The sequence below is a fragment of the Oncorhynchus nerka genome, linkage group LG28, assembly GCF_034236695.1.
Source record: "Oncorhynchus nerka isolate Pitt River linkage group LG28, Oner_Uvic_2.0, whole genome shotgun sequence".
NCBI lineage: Eukaryota > Metazoa > Chordata > Actinopteri > Salmoniformes > Salmonidae > Oncorhynchus > Oncorhynchus nerka.
In genome coordinates, this window is record NC_088423.1 from 45,963,172 (window position 1) to 45,981,869 (window position 18,698).

The 18,698-nt window shown below is 42.2% G+C and overlaps 2 protein-coding genes across 3 annotated transcripts; one reads left to right on the forward strand and one right to left on the reverse strand.

Annotated features, from left to right (window-relative positions):
• The first annotated feature begins 5,200 nt into the window (after positions 1-5,200).
• Positions 5,201-13,190, forward strand: LOC115113298 (adipocyte plasma membrane-associated protein). Of its 2 annotated transcripts, XM_029640810.2 has the most exons (9): positions 5,201-5,488; positions 6,251-6,367; positions 7,337-7,452; positions 7,859-7,951; positions 8,413-8,532; positions 8,774-8,948; positions 10,251-10,385; positions 11,331-11,523; positions 11,911-13,190. In XM_029640810.2, exons 1-9 carry the CDS (start codon positions 5,397-5,399, stop codon positions 12,118-12,120), a joined length of 1,251 nt encoding a protein of 416 aa, XP_029496670.1. In that variant the 5' UTR covers positions 5,201-5,396; the 3' UTR covers positions 12,121-13,190. The 2 variants fall into 2 exon arrangements, with proteins under 2 accessions (XP_029496670.1, XP_029496671.1); XM_029640811.2 differs by lacking the exon at positions 6,251-6,367.
• Positions 13,191-13,804: 614 nt separating this feature from the next.
• Positions 13,805-16,608, reverse strand: LOC115113299 (cystatin-F-like). The gene is made up of 4 exons (XM_029640812.2): positions 16,493-16,608; positions 15,838-15,995; positions 14,237-14,359; positions 13,805-14,076 (listed from the first exon to the last, which is right to left on the reverse strand). Exons 1-4 carry the CDS (start codon positions 16,605-16,607, stop codon positions 13,984-13,986), a joined length of 489 nt encoding a protein of 162 aa, XP_029496672.1. The 5' UTR covers position 16,608; the 3' UTR covers positions 13,805-13,983.
• Between the last annotated feature and the right edge of the window lie 2,090 nt (positions 16,609-18,698).

Sequence of the window (18,698 nt, forward strand, 5' to 3'; positions counted from 1 at the left end):
TCCTTGTTTTTGAAAGAAAAGCACATTTTTTTGTCCATTAAATAACATCAAATTGATCAGAAATACAGTGTAGATATTGTTAATGTTGTAAATGACTATTGTAGCTGGAAATGGCAGATTTTTTAAATAGATTTTTTAATGGAATATCTACATAGGTGTACAGTGGCCCATTATCAACATCCAATGGCAAGTTTATAATTTTAAAAGGCTAATTGATCATTAGAAAACACTTTTGCAATTGTTAGCACAACTGAAAACTGTTCTGATTAAAGAAGCAATAAAACTGGCCTTCTTTAGACTAGTTGAGTATTTGGAGCATCAGAATTTGTGGGTTTGATTACAGGCTCAAAATGGCTAGAAACAAAGAACTTTCTTCTGAAACTCGTCAGTCTATTCTTGTTCTGAGACATGATGGCTTTTCCATGTGAGAAATTGCCAAGAAACTGAAGATCTCGTGCAACGCTGTGTACTACTCCCTTCACAGAACAGCTCAAACTGGCTCTAACCAGAATAGAAAGAGGAGTGGGAGGCCCCGGTGCACAACTGAGCAAGAGGACAAGTACATTAGAGTGTCAAGTTTGAGAAACAGACGCCTCACAAGTCCTCAACTGGCAGCTTCATTAAATAGTACCCGCAAAACACCAGTCTTAACATCAATAGTGAAGAGGCGACTCTGGGATGTTGGCCTTCTAGGCAGAGTTGCAAAGAAAAAGCCATATCTCAGACTGGCCAATAAAAATAAAAGAATAAGATGGGCAAAAGAACACAGACACTGGACAGAGGAAGATTGGAAAAAAATGTTATGGACACACAAATCTAAGTTTGAGGTGAACGGATCAGAAAGAAGAACATTTGTGAGATGCAGAAAAAATGAAAAGATGCTGGAGGAGTGCTTGATGCCATCTGTCAAGCATGGTGGAGGCAGTGTTATGGTCTGGGGGTGCTTTGTTGGTGGTAAAGTGGGAGATATGTACAGGGTAAAATGGATCTTGAAGAAGGAAGGCTATCACTCCATTTTGCAAAGCCATGCTACCCTGTGGACGGTGCTTAATTGGAGCCAATTTCCTCCTACAACAGGACAATGACCCAAAGCACAGCTCCAAACTATGAAATAACTATTTAGGGAAGAAGCAGTCAGCTGGTATTCTGTCTATAACGAAATGGGCAGCACAGTCACCGGATCTCAACCCTATTGAGCTGTTATGGGATCAGCTTGACCGTATGGTAGAAGTGCCCATCAAGCCACTCCAACTTGTGGGAGGTGCTTCAGGAAGCATGGGGTGAAATCTCTTCAGATTACCTCAACATATTGACAACTACAATGCCAAAGGACTGCAAGGCTGGAATTGCTGCAAATGGAGGATTCTTTGACGATAGCAAAGTTCAAATCATTATTTATGACCTTGTCAACGTCTTGACTATATTTCCTATTCATTTTGACACTCATTTCATGTATGTTTTCATGGAAAACAAGAACATTTCTAAGTGACTTCAAACTTTTGAACGGTAGTGTATATGGGGGATTGGAAATGATGCAGACAATTACATTGATGGAAGCCACAATCTATTTGCAATATTAAAGCTGATCTACACCCTAAAAAAAAGGGGGAAAAGGTTATTATGTCATTATGCTATTGTGACGTCAGTTGAAACTGTATAAAAAGAGTCTGAAACAAGGTCATTTAGCTTCATTTGCAACTGAACCAGGACAGATCTGCCCCAGTCACTAATTTCTGGGTGCTTTGAGCAGATTCTGCCCTGCATTTACAGGGAGCAGACAGCAACCGTGGCCTCCCCCTTGGATCAACCAGCCCATCATGGAGGAGACTCGGCTTGAGGCGGCTGAGCTCGTCATAGACGAGACTGCTTGAGGTGGCTGAGGTGGAGACCTTGGCCATGACAAAGAGACTCAATGTTCTCGCGTTGCGAAGCTATCTCAGAGTCAAAGCTGAAGGTCTCTGCCTGGAAGAGGAACTCCAGGGTGGAGGACCGGTCAAGTTGCTGCTTCCCCTACTGGCAATTTAAAATGCTCTGAGGGAACCCCTGTCAGAGCGGAGACTTCTCCTGGCCCTTTGCCCTCTTCCCTAGGTGCAAGGACGGAGTCACCCTGCAGGAGAGAGTTACTGTAGAGCAGCCTACCTCCAGCATCACTCGTTTTAGGGTGCTTAATCAGTGAAGTCAAAGATCTCCACCTGCTGTTGAACTCCAGGGTGGAGAACTAGTCAGACTGCTACTTCCCCTACTGGCAGTTTGAACTGCTCTGCAACAGCAAATAATGGGCACATTCCTCTGCCCAGGTTTTGCTGACACGTGCCAGATCTTACAACACCTGGATAGATATTTTACGTGTCAGCTAATCACATCAAATGTTACAGTAACCTGTCAGTCAATGACACAGTCGATGACATGGCACGCAACCATTGGTTGACGCATGCAAAGTCTGAGGAAGAGAACGCTACCGGAGCCACCCCAGGAGTATGTGCATTGTGACATCACAGTTGCTTAAAGGAGCAATCCGCAGTTGAAACAACAACAAAGTGTTCACAGTTTTGGCAAAAAGCTGAGGGATGGGGATGGAGAAATGTTATCACTCTTAAATTCATAGACAGAGCTATGGATGCGAGGAGTGACCATCCAGAATACCAATATGATAGTTTTAACCATGTTTTGAGGCTATACAGTGTTTGCATTTACTTTGTGTATAAACATAGGAGTAAAAAAAAAGTGTATTTTGGCTCATGAGGCATTTATAATCTATATTCTTCATGAATCAATAGGTACATATCATTAATTTATGAGTCCAAAAATGGATGAAGCAACTGCAGATTGCCCCTTTAACGTTACCATCCACAAAACCTGCGAAAATAAACAAAAATACAAAACACAATGGAATCTAAAGTAGCATACCCCATTCCCTGATGATGCATTTTTCAAAACCAAAATGTAGAAAATCTGCCCAAAATGTGGGAAGTGTGCACTCATTCACTACTCATGAATTTCTTCCCACAAATCTAAATGCATTGGAATTGTAGAGACATGGGTTTCCCCCACATGTGTTATACCAGTCATTTCCTTTCGAATCAGTGAAGGAAAGTGAACAAGTGCCCACTTTGGGAGGGAGAGATATAATTGGGACATTGCCAGTGTCACATGTAAACATTCATGGCCATGCGGCAAGGAAGTTTGCGTCAGGTGATATCAGAGAAGAAGAGGCGAAGCGAAAGGGTTTATTTACTCTGCCCAAAATCTGTTCACGTTAAGCAGATCATTAATTATTAAGAAAGTGGTTTGTTTATGTTTCTACCATTGTGGCTAGATGGAATAGGCCAGGGGTGAAAGTAGATGTGATTTCATCCCGATATGGGACCTCATGCACCAACATTTCTTATGTACCTAATCCTAGAATTACGTATAGAATCCCTATTAATTCAATAGGATCTCTGTAGGCCTAGTCGTAAAGATGTATCATTTAACTTTTAAAATGTAATACCTTTTACTGTTGAATAAACACAACCAGTTTCCATCTGATTGTCAAACAATCACTTCAAAGGGCTCCTTTACTAGGCTACCCGCTCACGTTCATCCACTCACAACATATTTCTAGCCTCCAAACAGTGATGAATGGAAACAGACATCTTTTACACAAAACGCCAAAAAGTGTAGGCCTAATGACATTTGGCGATTGTCAGTTGGCCAGATTTTTTACATTTTTATCTTTATTTTGCAGGGATGCAGTACCAGAAATTCCCTCCTTACGTTCACCCCTGGAGTAGGCCTATAGCTTCATCTAGTGGTCACGTCGGGGAACAAATCATCAGTATCACCACAGGGAATGGGCAATGAGAGAGTGCTGAATTTAGTCAAGGAAAAAATGAATTGCTATTTTGATAGGTGAGGCTCATTTGATCTAATAGAAGTTTCGTAATGCTTAGGTTGTTACGAGTGTACTGATAAGTGTGATGCAAGTCACATTGCGGCAATTTTGAGAAAAGCATCTTATATCAGAGTTCGAAACAGTCTATGCATACCAGTGGAGGCTGCTGAGGGGTTGACGACACATAATAATGGCTGGAACGGAGCAAATGGAATGGCATCATGTATTTGATACCGTTCTGCTCGAGCCTGTCCTCCCCAATTAAGGTGCCACCAACGTCCTGTGATACATATTCATGGAAATAGCATGGCATATCACTCTCCATTGAATACAGGTGGTTGACGTCAACACCCCTCATAGAATATTCAAAAAGTATTTAAATAACGAAATGTATCCACCAATCCAAAGAGAGGAATAGGCGGGAGCTTGACAACCCGCTGTTCTGCTCTACTGTCGACGAATCCGATTGTTAGGGCGGAGACACCAGCATCTCGTAATTATATCCAGTATCTGAAAATATTTGGCATGGGTCCTCAGATCCTCAAAAGGTTTTACAGCTACACCATCGAGAGCATCCTGACGGGTTGCATCACTGCCTCGAATGGCAACTGCTCAGCCTCCGACCGCAAGGCACTACAGAGGGTAGTGAGTACAGCCCAGTACATCACCAGGGTCAAGCTTCCTGCCATCCAGGACCTCTCTACCAGGCGGTGTCATAGGAAGGCCCTAAAAATGGTCAAAGACTCCAGCCACCCTAGTCATAGACTGCCCTCTCTGCTTCCGCACGGCAAGCGGCACCGGAGCGCCAAGTCTAGGTCCAAGAGGCTCCTAAAGAGCTTCTACCCACAAGTCATAAGACTCCTGAACAGCTAATCAAATGGCTACCCAGACTATTTGAACCCCCCACGCTGCTGCTACTCTGTTATTATCTATGCATAGCCACTTTAATAACCCTACATGCATGTACATAATTACCTCAATTACCTCAACACCAGTGCCCCCGCAGATTGACACATTGACTCTGTATGGGTACCCCTGTATATAACCCCGCTATTGATATTTACTGCTGCTCTTTAATTATTTGTTTTTCTTATCTCTTACTTTTTTTGTAGGTATTTTCTTAAAACTGCATTGTTGGTTAAGGGCTTGTAAGTAAGCAATTCACTGTAAGGTCTACACCTATTGTATTCGGCGTATGTGACAAATAACATTTTATTTTATTTATCTCTGGCAATATGACGTTCCAAAAGGGTCTGTAATGCACACTCCACAACAGAAGGTGGCGTTGAACATCAATGATCTAGAGACAGCAGCTGTCGCTGACGTAGAAGAAAAAAATGCGTATTGCGAAAAAGGTGTCCACTCAAGAAAGCTCGTCGTATACTGTAGATATCACTACGATATCCTGTATTTGTCTGTCTTTACAACCAATCAAATGATCAACCTACTCATGTAGCGAGCTTCTTATTTTAAACATCATTCTTGGGTAATAGAGTCATAGTAGAAGAAGTCTCATTTCATTATGAATGAGCCAGAGGGACTGCGGTTCAGGAGACTGAACAGACCACAGATCATCACAGACGAATTACAGGAACCCCAATACAAGGGCACCAGGTAAGCTATATTACTCAGTATTGATATTAACATCAGATTCTGCTTTCCTTGCTACTGTAGTATTGCATTACGCAACGATGCACAATCAACCACTGTGTATCAGACTGCATGATTCTCATTTGCGCTTCCTAGCTGATGGCAGATGCAGAGGTAAACAATTCATATCTAGGTCAGTTGTACACTCACTGACTAAAGGTAAAAGTGGATGGACTGAATGTGCAATTACTTTTCATTATGCATGCATGGTATGAACCAAACAGTCAGTAATAAGTGGAGAGAGCGTTGACCAGCGTGCACTTAGTGTAGGCTACTGATAGTAAGGCCTATTCAGGTTTTTCATAGATGCTTCCCCTCTGAAAATAGATACATGTGCATTCTGTGTGTATGTTTTGAGTACTGTATTATCCACTGTTGACCAGAGTTCACGGATCACTTCAAACACCCAATAACAAATTGATATTAAAGCTATAGTCTGGGATCTGGGAATCGGTTCGATATACCCATTGATTCTTGAAGAATGTAACTTAGGCCTATGCCTGAGGACACAACTATCGCAACTTATAACCCCAAATATAAAGGTTATAGGCCTATGCCATTGTTTAACAACAACGTAAACCGACAATGTATAAATATATATATCATATGAATGTCATAGACTGTCAGTCGTTGCATCTAGTGCCCTGTCTATGAATTTGAGAGAAGAAACATTTCCTCAGCTGTATTTTAAAAAAGTGTTTAATTGATCTGTTTTGTTTTTCCCAGTACCTATAGTGGAAAGGTATTCCGTGTGATCCTGGTGACTCTGGGAGGATGCCTGATCCTTCCAATGCTTGTAGTCTTTTTTCTGCTTGAGTCTCCTATTCACCCTGAGCTGCTTAGGTGAGCTGTCAAGAATTGAAATCCTTCTCTCTTTTTTCTCCTGTTCTTTAGAATCATGTTCACTCTAATGTCTCAGAAACGTATTGACTTCAAGGAATGTTGACATTTACATTTGAGTCATTTAGCAGACGCTGTTATCCAGAGCGACTTACAGGAGCAATTAGGTGGTGTCAATGTAAATTGTCCGGTGGCGATTGTTATGAATTGTTCAGTAGTCTAATGGCTTCGGGGTAGAAGCTGTTGAGGAGCCTTTTAGTCCTAGACTTGACGCTTCGGTACCGCTTGCTGTGTGGTAACAGAGAAAACAGTCTATATCTTGGGTGACTGGAGTCTCTGATAATTTTAGGGATCCAGTTGCAGAGGGAGGTGTTTAGTCCCAGAGTCCTTAGCTTAGTGATGAGCTTAATGGGCACTATGGTGTTGAACGCTGAGCTGTAGTCGATGAACAGCATTCTCACATAGGTGTTCCTTTTGTCCAGGTGAGAAAGGGCGGTGTGGAGTGTGATTGAGATTGCGTCATCTGTGGATCTGTTGGGGCTGTATGAGAATTGGAGTGGGTCTAGAGTGTCCGGGAGGATGCTGTGTATGTGAGCCATGACCAGCCTTTCAAAGCACGTCATGGCTACAGACGTGAGTGCCACCTGGTGGTAATAATTTAGGCAGGTTACCTTCACTTCCTTGGGCACAGGGACTATGGTGGTCAGGGAGAGGTTGAAAATGTCAGTGAAGACACTTGACAGTTGGTCCACGCATGCTTTTAGTACACGTCCTAGTAATCCGTCTGGCCCAGCAGCTTTGTGTTTGATGGTTCGTCTGAGGGCATAGCGAGATTTCTTATAAGCGTCCAGATTAGTCTCCCACTCCTTGAAAGTGGCAGCTCTAGCCTTTAGCTCGATGCAGATGTTGCCTGTAATTTTTGATTTTGATTTTTGATTTTGTTTCCTCATTTCTTTCCTCTTGTCTTTTCAGCCTCAATGAGCCGCCCCTTATGTCTGGCTGTTACGAGCCCAACTTTAAGCTGAGGGAGGCACAGCGGCTGTTTGAGGACCAGCTGGTTGGCCCAGAGTCTATCGCTAACTTTGGAGGTCAGTATGGGACTAGAGTTCTCCAGCTGGAGTCTCGCCACATGACAATGTCTTTCATATCTTTCACCCAGTTTGTTTGGGGCTTGTGTAATTTGTGGTGATTCCACAGTAACAGCAGTCTGATAGTTCAAAGTTGAGGGGGCAATGCTGGGGTAATACTGTCTGGATGGCTGTGTTGACCTATAATAGCAGATGCTTAAGTTTCCAAATCTGCACATACTCTGTGGTCTTAGTGACAGATATATATTTGGCATGACACATTGCCACCTTTGATTTGACTTGTGCATTATTAGTTTACCTCTGCAATGGTTGTTCTATGCTGATGTCCAACATATTGCCTTTGCGTTTGACCAGTTTCAACATACACATTTTGATTGTTTATCTCTCTCTCGCTCTCTCTCTATAGATTTGATTTACACTGGTACGGCTGATGGAAAGATAGTGAAGATTGAGGGCAAGAGCATCACTGTTATAGCCAGACTTGGCAAGCCACCCTGTGGTAAGTGAGAGAGGGGATTTGACTAACTGGTTACTCACACACTGTGTGTCCATCTGATTGTGTGTCCATCTTGTGTGTCCATCTGATTTCTTAAGCTTTCATGACACAATGTTGTCTCTTCCCTCAACATGACATGATTTAGACGAATGACCCAACAGTTCCCATTGCTCAAGACTGGAGTTTCAAATGCTCATTCATAAGCAACTCTTAGCAGGTGCATTTCCCTCATGCCCTTTATGGATTGTTTTTATGCTTACACAACAAGGACAGCTTAATGCACAACAGGCCTAGCATGTTGGCTCAAAACTGAAAAGACCTCAAGAATAGACTCAAGCTCTAACCCAAACATTTGCTTGTATTAATCAGATTAGCCTGTTCAAAATGATTGAAATTATTGCACCCAATAAATGATCAATTACTTTACACACCACATGTCCACTGTGTTATGTGCTTTGTTGTAGATGGATCCCGTGAACAGGAGCCTAGCTGTGGACGACCCCTGGGTATCAGAGTGGGTCCTAACGGCACCCTGTTTGTAGCTGATGCCTACCTGGGGCTGTTCAAGGTCAACCCTGTCACAGGTAAGCAGCACACACAGCAATGGCATCGCAGTTCTCTATTCCTTATAGGATCGATTTTAATATCAATAATGTGACAAATACTTTCTTTTTTTTTTTTTGCAAGGTATTAAATATTTGTTTTAGATTTTCTAACAATTTCACCTTTTACTCAGTTTAATCAATTTTGTTCAATATACTATCCTCAAAATAAAAGTGCTGGATTATGCAAGTCATTTTAGTGTTTCTTTGACTCATTACGAAGGTGAGGTGACCAACCTGGTATCGGCTGGGCAGATGGTTGGGGGCCGGAGGCTCTCCTTTGTCAATGACCTGGATGTAACGCAGGATGGGAGGAAAGTGTACTTCACTGACTCTAGCAGCAGGTGGCAGCGCAGAGACTACCTTCATCTCATCATGGAGGCCACAGCAGATGGACGGTAACTGTTACCACAGAACATATGGAGATCCTTGAGCACATTCTAATAGCAAGGTCTTGTCTACTTTGTCAAGAGTTTCTATTGATATTTGATATGCATATAGGGCAGGGATCTCCAACCTTTTGTAGCATGAGAGCTACTTTTTTTTAAATGAAACATGTTGTGAGCTACTCGTTTTTTTCTAGCTTTCAATAGGCACATTCTTCTCTTCTCCTCTGCAACACTTCCCAGGTCCTTAGTGTATAGGAGAAAGTAGTGCACTGTTTTCTTACAATATACCTGGTACAATAATGGCTAATAAACAACTAAAAAAGCCCTATAAAATATGTAATTTTTTTATCTCCCAAATTATGTACTCTCAGTTTTATTTTTTGGGTTTTAGATATTTTACTTTTTCAATCTCAAAATGATAATTTTGTAGAGAAACAATGAAATGGAATCTTCTGAGTCCATGTCAATGCTTAAATCAAATCAGGAGACAATTTATTTTATGTCTGGGAGGATTTTGGAGTGTAATTCCCCTTTAATTGCTCATCTGGCCCTTTTTAATTTCTCATCTAGCGAGTGAGGAATGTGCCATCTAATGTGCCTGTCTAGCGATGGTTCTGTACTGTTGCTGCTCATTTCATGGCAAAATGGACAAATAACAGATACAAATGATATACTTACTTGTGATATACTTCTGCCAGGTAAGCTTACTTTACAGTTAACATTTAATTGAGAAGGTTTTGGGGAACGTATTTCTGTAAATTAATTGGCAGATATTGTGTTAGGTTTGGCTTTTTAAGCCAATAGTGGCTAACCAGGGGTGGGATAATGTCAATGTTGCGTTGATTAGATAGTAGCTGGGAGCTGGCGGTGTCTGATACTTGTGATATTTGTTTATGACAGTTTGCGGTGGAACACTTGAAAATTGCATGTACTTTCAGAATTGTTTGGCGAGCTACTCATAGGTGGGCTGCGAGCTACTCCTAGGTGGGCTGCGTGCTACTCCTAGGTGGGCTGCGTGCTACTCCTAGGTGGGCTGCGTGCTACTCCTAGGTGGGCTGCGAGCTACTCCTAGGTGGGCTGCGAGCTACTCCTAGGTGGGCTGCGAGCTTTTGGTAGCTCGCGATCGACCTGTTGGAGACCCCTGGTATAGGGCCTTGTCATATTTGAAGATTGAATTTTCTAGAATGAAAGCATTTGTGTTGATACATAATGCGGGTACCTTCTATTTTTAAGAAATTGAACACTTTATTAAGACAACAACCTGACGGCTGAGCGAAGCTGTCCGTATGTAACCCTTTGTCTGTCTTCCAGCGTGTTGGAGTATGACACAGAGACCAAGGAGGTGACCGTGCTGATGGAGAACCTTCGCTTTGCCAACGGGATCCAGCTTTTCCCTGATGAGGAGTCTGTGCTGGTGGCTGAGACCACTATGGCTAGGATACGCAGGTACTGTAGAGTTGATCCTCCTGAGGAACACAACCAACCTTATTTAACTACTGCACCGAGTGACGAAATGCTTCCCAAAGGGGATTGAAACGTTCTTTAGTTATCTCATGTTTCATCAGATGCTAGGTTGTTGTGGTGCCGGCTTTTTGAGCGTGCTCCAAGTGCGCCAACAGGTTTTTAAAATTCTTCTCTGGTTTTCATTATTTTCTCTCTCCCTTATCAAGATTTCATGAATATATGTTGCCTTTGTAATATCAAACTTTTTAGAAATTGCCGGGAGCAGTCAGTTCTCCCACGACTCACATGTATAAATGATGCAAGCTCACTGTTGCCTCGGTAACAGAGCCCCTTCACTGAGCTGCCTGAGCAGAAAGACATTATATTGGCTTGTCCTTACACTAATTTTGGAGGTGAGGGGGAATGAGTGGGAGGGAGGTGTTCATTGTTTGTTCATTTCAGCCCGTATGGTAATGCAGACCGTTAGGGGAAGGTTTTTTATTTGCTGACTGTGCATAATATAAATCAGTAAGTAGATTCCCTGAAAAACGGGGCAGAATTATTTTTTTGATTTTTTAAAAATTGTATTTTAGGTTTCCCCAGCAAGTAGATTGTCTCCCTCCCATAACTGGTTTATAATAGTCATAATTAATGCATTTTCTTTTGGCTTTATCAATGCAGACAAAGTCAAATCCCCTGCTGCTGCTGCTAAGAGATCTGAAGCTGGCTTGTTTTTCAATAACACAGTCTTCAAAGTATTGTGAAGACTGCTCGTACAGGAGTTTTGTCAAATGTTTTTGAATTGTTTCCCATAATACCTCTGTTATCTATCACACATACCATACGCATGAGGCAAGCCATTTTAACCTTAATCTGCATGACAGAATGGACTTTCTTTCCCTCATCTCCTGAATTTCCACGACTTTGTTTCTGACTGTGTCCGTGCAGGGTCCATGTGTCAGGTCTAAATAAGGGAGGAATGGACACGTTTGTTGACAACCTTCCTGGTTTCCCTGACAACATCCGTCGCAGCTCCTCTGGAGGGTACTGGGTGGCCATGTCAGCTGTGCGGCCCAACCCTGGATTCTCCATGCTGGACTTTCTGGCCCAGAAGCCCTGGATAAAGAAGCTAATATTTAAGGTAGATGATATGACATGTGATAGCATATGGTATTATATGATATGTTGTAAAACGATATCTTTATTGTCCATTTACATGGAAGTTCATTTTAATCCACCAAAAGACTAAAGGGAGGATTGACATGTCCTATTTACTGTGACTATAAGTCTGGTATTCATTCCTGTTGGTCTGTTTCTTGGGTGTTTCTGCATACAAGGGTTTGGGATCTTGCAAGCTGGAAATCTGCCTAACAAAAATCGAAGGAATACATACAGTATACCTCATTCATTGTGACCATGAGACCATTTTGTTAGACTGTCTCTGTGTGATCTCTACTTCAGTCTGGTTTTGGTGACAAGACTCATCCCCCTCTCCCATCTCTCTTCATCCCTCCCCCTCTCCCTGCAGCTCTTCAGTCAGGACGTGCTGATGAAGTTTGTGCCTCGCTACAGTCTGGTGATAGAGCTCCAGGAGAGCGGGGCATGCATGCGTAGCTTCCATGACCCCCACGGCATGGTGGCAGCCTACGTCAGCGAGGCACACGAGCACGACGGCCACCTCTACCTAGGCTCCTTCCGCTCCCCTTACCTCTGCAAGCTGGATCTCAGCAAGGTTTGAGCTGGGAGCTGAGCACAACCGCTGTCTCGAAAAAAAAACCCAGTGTTGCTTTCTGATGAAAACCACTCATCTCCAAAACAGGAACTTTTCAGGAAATGGAAAAAATTGCCATATTTTCCCATTAACAAACATACTATTATGAAACTTCAGAAGCTATTTTGAATATATGTTCTTAGTCATAGAGTCATAAAATGTTCAGAGTACATTGAGGGGAGTTACCGCTTTCAATACGTGTTAAAAAAAATGGAGAATAGGTTTTCATCAGACAGCAATATGTTCCACACTGTGAGACTGCGCTCTGCCTACCTAACACCTCCCTACCTAGTCTTTCCCAAAGGAGTGTTTTCCAATAACAGATACATTGGAATTGATCGGAATGGCTTAATGCTTGATGTGCTGCGTTTGCATTGCTTTTCGCCAGCTTCAGGAAAACATGGGCTAGTCTTCATTAAGTAGCTGCACTACTGAGGCACATTTGACTGGGATGCATATCCATCCTTTCTAGTCTTATCAGCCCACGATGAACTATTAACCCTTTAACTTCTGTTGACAGGTATGGTGGTGTGTTTCATTTGGAGCTCAAGTGCTTTTAATTTTTTTTTTTAACCAAGCATTCCTTGGGCCAAATTGTTTGTGCAGAAATCCCCATGTAAGGTACATTGTTTTTCCAGGTTTGGTTTGTTGAAATGAGGTGCCAAATTTGTTACTTTTCTTGTGTGAACCATTCAGTACTGAGCTCTCATCTCACCCCTAAAAATAACTGACAATGTTATTCTTGTACTTCAGACTTAATTTTATCAGTAGAAATAGACGTAAAGAACACTGAATCTGTATTTTAGGAGTGCCACTTTAAACTGATTTATTGTGTGTATATTTAGATATCCTAGACCAACTTGATCATACTGTGGTGAAATAAGTATGAATCATTTCCCTTGACTTTGTATATTGCACAACTGCTTAACGGAATGTCAATTTTTTGCTCAATGTTGAATGCTGCAAGCCTTCAGCTGAGCTTCCTTTGAAATAAAACAGTTTGCCTAATAATAAAAATGAAATTTCTAGTGTTAATACACTACCGCCCCCACTGCATGTCTTCAGAGAAACCAGTTGGACAGGGATAGTTTCATGTCAGTGGACACCTCAAATGTACAGTAGAAATGAGCGCACAGAAACCCTCCCCTGCCTCAGAGCCAGTGGAGCTCATCAGATCAAGGGCCTCATTAAGAGGGTGCACGGAGAGCTGCTTCAAAGATGTTACTGAGAGCTCCGACCCCACTCAGCAAGCCTGATCCCAGGGCTGCCCTCTGTAGGAGGGGCCCCTCCACTGCTGCTGGCTCTCTACTCACTAAGATCAGACGCTGCTGCACTGGTTTCATAAGAGCCTTTGAATGATGGAGGCTGTATCATAGACCAGGCTTTTCAAAGGATATAGGTCACGGAGTGCTGAGGAAGAATCATATCCCAGTCTGTACAAAGGCCCTGTGGAGCAAGCCTTCAGATGGAATCTCTAGAAGTTTAGATAGCACAAACGCAACTCGGAACAGCCGCACAGATTTTCTATTCTTTCCTACGGATATGATGATCCTGTTTGGGATTTAAGGTGTTGTTGATCAGAATTTAGTCTGTGCAGACCCTAACTCATGCCAAAACATGAGTTAAAATTCATTGTATAATTTGCACGGGATAAAGCAGTCCACCATTTTATTTGAGGATAACAAGGTTAGATATGTTAACCTAAAATACATATTGGTACTCAAGACATATAGTAATAACCATTGTTAAACTATACGTTAAGGCTCAATTTTATTTTGAGGAATGAAAATGCTCAGTCATGTATGGAGAGAAACAGCTTAGGAACTTCCTTCAAGATCGGTCAGATGGGATGCACGAAAAATAGGTAGTCTTCATGAAGTGGAGCCAAGGCATTGTCCAAACCTCAAAGACACAGTGGAAGGTCTGAAAGACACAAATGCACTATAATAAGTAGTCACTCCAATGTTATTACTTTTAGCTATGATCCACTTGCCAGCCAAAATTAGTGCTGATATTCACCCAATTGCTATACATACAGCTTCAACATAATGGATCATATTTCTAAACTAAAAACGTACAATACCTGCTGCAACAAACCATCTGGTTGGAACATGCAGTTGGCTAGGTCTGGGTCTTTGTGTCCGTTTTTGCGGCACACGGTCCGTGAGAGGTCTACTTCCAAAATGTATTTGAGTCCCTTTACAATCTGTAACAAAAAGCTACATTGAACTGAAGAAGTTTGTGACTCGCTGGTGTAGTCTAACTATACCAGGGCTGCCCAACCCTCTTCCTGGAGATCTACCGTTCTGTAGGTTCAGTCCAACCCTAATTTGGCATATCTGATTCAGCTAGTTAGTAGAATCAGGTGTGTTAAATTAGGGTTGGACTGAAAACCCACAGGATGGTAGATCTCCAGGAAGAGGGTTGGGCAGCCCTGAACTACACTGCTCAAAAAAATAAAGGGAACACTAAAATAACACATCCTAGATCTGAATGAATGAAATATTCTTATTAAATACTTTTTTCTTTACATAGTTGAATGTGCTGACAACAAAAATCACACAAAAATGATCAATGGAAATCAAATGTATCAACCAATGGAGGTCTGGATTTGGAGTCAAACTCAAAATTAAAGTGGAAAACCACACTACAGGCTGATCCAACTTTGATGTAATGTCCTTAAAACAAGTCCACATGAGGCGCAGTAGTGTGTGTGGCCTCCACGTGCCTGTATGACCTCCCTACAATGCCTGGGCATGCTCCTGATGAGGTGGCGGATGGTCTCCTGAGGGACCTCCTCCCAGACCTGGACTAAAGCATCTGCCAACTCCTGTACAGTCTGTGGTGCAACGGATGGATTGATGGTTGGTGGATGGAGCGAGACATGATGTCCCAGATGTGCTCAATTGGATTCAGGTCTGGGGAACGGGCAGGCCAGTCCATAGCATCAATGCCTTCCTCTTGCATGAACTGCTGACACACTCCAGCCACATGAGGTCTAGCATTGTCTTGCATTAGGAGGAACCCGGGGCCAACCGCACCAGCATATGGTCTCACAAGGGGTCTGAGGATCTCATCTCGGTACCTAATGGCAGTCAGGCTACCTCTGGCGAGCACATGGAGGCCCCCCCAAAGAAATGCCACCCCACACCATGACTGACCCACCGCCAAACCGGTCATGCTGGAGGATGTTGCAGGCAGTAGAACGTTCTCCACGGCGTCTCCAGACTCTGTCACGTCTGTCACGTGCTCAGTGTGAAACTGCTTTCATCTGTGAAGAGCACAGGGCGCCAGTGGCGAATTTGCCAATGTTGGTGTTCTCTGGCATATGCCAAACGTCCTGCACGGTGTTGGGCTGTAAGCACAACCCCCACCTGTGGACGTCGGGCCCTCATACCACCCTCGTGGAGTCTGTTTCTGACCGTTTGAGCAGACATGCACATTTGTGGCCTGCTGGAGGTCATTTTGCAGGGCTCTGGCAGTGCTCCTCCTTTGCACAAAGGTGGAGGTAGCGGTCCTGCTGCAGGGTTGTTGCCCTCCTACGGCCTCCTCCACATAATTTTTTGAGCAGTGTAGTTGGACTATACCAGTGAGGCATGAACTTCAATTAAACACAGCTTTCATCCTTATTTCAACACATTCAATATATGACTACTTCAGTATAACAATGTCAGTCCTCCATACCTGTCTTTCTGCTTTTTCAATTGCAGATGGCTTGAAGAGAAAAGCATCATTGGTCTGATTGTTAAATGAATTGGTCCCATGAAGCGCCGCTTTTAGGACCCCCTTGTCATTTGTGTTGATCTTATATGGAGCGCCAGGCACTAACCTTTGGCAACTGACTGAAGAAAAAAAAAAGCTAATTCAACAAATTCACTAAATGTTTGCGACGTTAGGTTCGACAGGTCTTCCTATGAACACAAAATTAGGTCAGTTTACACAAGACTGTGCTACAACTGACAGTCAGAACTGTAGCCAAAAGGTAAGTTACAATATATTTCTCATACCAATAAAGTCAACCAACATGAGCGGAGAAACCTAACCCACAAAGAAACTGAAATCAAGCCATAAGGGCCTAAAGCTAACAGGATACAGCTGCATTATTTCACAACAATAATCATTAACGTTCATGCACTGCTACTGATCAAAAGACAATTAATTATTCAACATTTTTGTAATTACAGACATTGTGTGGTTATGGTAAAGTAATTAGAATTATTAAATTGTGGACAAAAATCCTCAATCCTAAGAAAACCTAGATAACAAACTGGCTTCACAAACATGCCATGCTACTTCTACTAAACACAGAAAATTTTATCCTATTAAAATAAGATCTTACCAATTGAGCACAAGCCAGAGAAGAGCAGAAGCATGTAACTCAGCCCCATGCCTGTTAGAGATGTCTCAACACTGCTGTTTATTTTACTTCCTGTAAGGCAACACTTCCACCACATGTTGCAGACTAACCAAACCTACCATGGGCCTACTTCCACAAGACAATCAATTAACTAACAGGTGCAGCCAATAGAGAAACCTGAACGAACTAGTTTGATCATTTCAATATCTTTTGATTGACATTCTCTCATCTTTTTGCAACAGAACATTATTTTCATTAATTGTGTGACATGGAAAGGTGGTGCTTTACTTATATTTAATCACTACATAAAATAAAAGAAGCACAACCAATTTTGAATTGGCCTTAAATTGGTTTAAAGCTCCCTTTGAACAGTCTTGTGTAATAACATCATTTTTATGTTTAGACAGGCAGCCCAATTCGGATCTTTTTTTCACACTAATTGATCTTTTGACCAATTTCATCAGATCTTTTTCAGATCTGATTGGTGAAAAGACCAATTAGTTGGCCTCCGGAGTGGCACAGCAGTCAAACGCACTGCAATGCTTGAGGCGTCACTACAAATACGCAACCGCGAGACCCATGCCGGCCGGGATGGCCTTGTCCCATCGCGCTCTAGCGACTCCTGTGGTGGCCCGGGCGCATGCACGCTGCCACTTTGGCCAGATGTATGGTGTCTTCCGACACATCTCATGGCTCTCGACCTTCGCCTCTCCCGATATCCAATATGATATCACAAAAAAAAAAAAAATAAAGAACAGAAGAACAGTGCTGCTTGTGTAAACGTAAAAGTGCTTTTTAAAATAATGGTGTCTATGGAAAGTGGCAATACAAAGTAATAAAACATGAATAATAAAAAGGCGTCTAATCATCCACAAGAAACCAAAGTAGGCTTTGAGAAAACAGTAAAAGTGACGAAATTCATGACATGTAGAGTCATAAAACACTACTTTATGGGCTACTCATACTGTAGATATACTGTACATTGTTTGAAGTACCAATTACCACCAGCAGCTGGTAGACATAGCTCGTGTTTCCAAGAGCTTTGTCTGCATTGAATTGACAAAATAATATCTTATTTTACACAAGGAGGTAAAAATCCAGATGTGAGTGACCTGAATTGAGACATTTTTGGAAACTATACCCTGTGGATAAATCTTTGCATGGAAACTGAACATTTACTCTGTCTTCAGACTAACAACCCTGTTTTGAGAGACCAAACTGCACTCCTCAAAACATCTGATGAACTTTTATTTCACTTTTGTCTTGTCTGGAAAGAAGTGCATTGCACTTTCAGTATGTAGAAGTAAAATCAAGTTAATTATAATGCTCATCTCATAATCATTGGGATAAAGCCAGAAGTGGGAAACTGTACACACTTTGTCATGTCTGTCAAATTTGGTCTTCATTGGCTGTATCCTCATTGTCTCTTTATTTACTGTCACATCACTTGACCATGAATTGCATTCTGGTTTTGACATCTAGCTGCATAAAAAAAATCAGCTCTCTGAAAAAGGTCAGAAGACGTTCTAATTCAGAGGAGAGAGATGGTAGTTCACTGATGCACTAAGGTTGAACCTCTGTCATCAAAGTCCCCCCCACACACACACACACACACACACCATCTGTCGTTGCTCACTCACTGACAGAGAACTTTATCTTATTTGTGTTTTTCCACAGCTTCCCCCCTCTAGGGAAAATCCTGTTTTTCACTCTTCATGTTGGCAGAAACTGGTCTTATGATTTCAATGGCTTACTTAGTATCTCACAATAATAAGTCAATCAGACACATGAAATATCCTCAAATTTAACCATGTAGTTCTGCTAGGCGATCCTTTTAAAAATGTTTTTAAATTGTTTCTTAGAACCCTGTACTAACTCTTAGATGGGACATCTGATGTCCACTGACTGCACTCACTTCCCTGACCAAGGAAATTATGACTTTCGGCAGATTTGTTCTTAATATATTAAAAAAAGCATGAATTATCACTATGAGTTATGTGAGTTGCACTACATTGCCAAAAGTATGTGGACACACCTTCAAATGAGTGTATTTGGTTATTTCAGCCACACCTGTTGCTAACAGGTGTATAAAATTGAGCACACAGCCATGCAATTTCCATTGACAAACATTGGCAGTAGAATGGCCCTTACTGAAGAGCTCAGTGACTTTCAACGTGGCACCGTCATA

Coding starts and splice junctions, on each gene's coding strand:
- LOC115113298 (XM_029640810.2), top strand. CDS start 5,397: ATGAATGAGCCAGAGGGACTGCGGTTCAGGAGACTGAACAGACCACAG. Junction 5,489..6,250: donor CCCCAATACAAGGGCACCAG/GTAAGCTATATT, acceptor TGTTTTTCCCAG/TACCTATAGTGGAAAGGTAT. Junction 7,952..8,412: donor ACTTGGCAAGCCACCCTGTG/GTAAGTGAGAGA, acceptor GCTTTGTTGTAG/ATGGATCCCGTGAACAGGAG.
- LOC115113299 (XM_029640812.2), bottom strand. CDS start 16,607: ATGTGGTGGAAGTGTTGCCTTACAGGAAGTAAAATAAACAGCAGTGTT. Junction 15,996..16,492: donor CTCTGGCTTGTGCTCAATTG/GTAAGATCTTAT, acceptor TTTTTTCTTCAG/TCAGTTGCCAAAGGTTAGTG. Junction 14,077..14,236: donor CAGATGGTTTGTTGCAGCAG/GTATTGTACGTT, acceptor TGTGTCTTTCAG/ACCTTCCACTGTGTCTTTGA.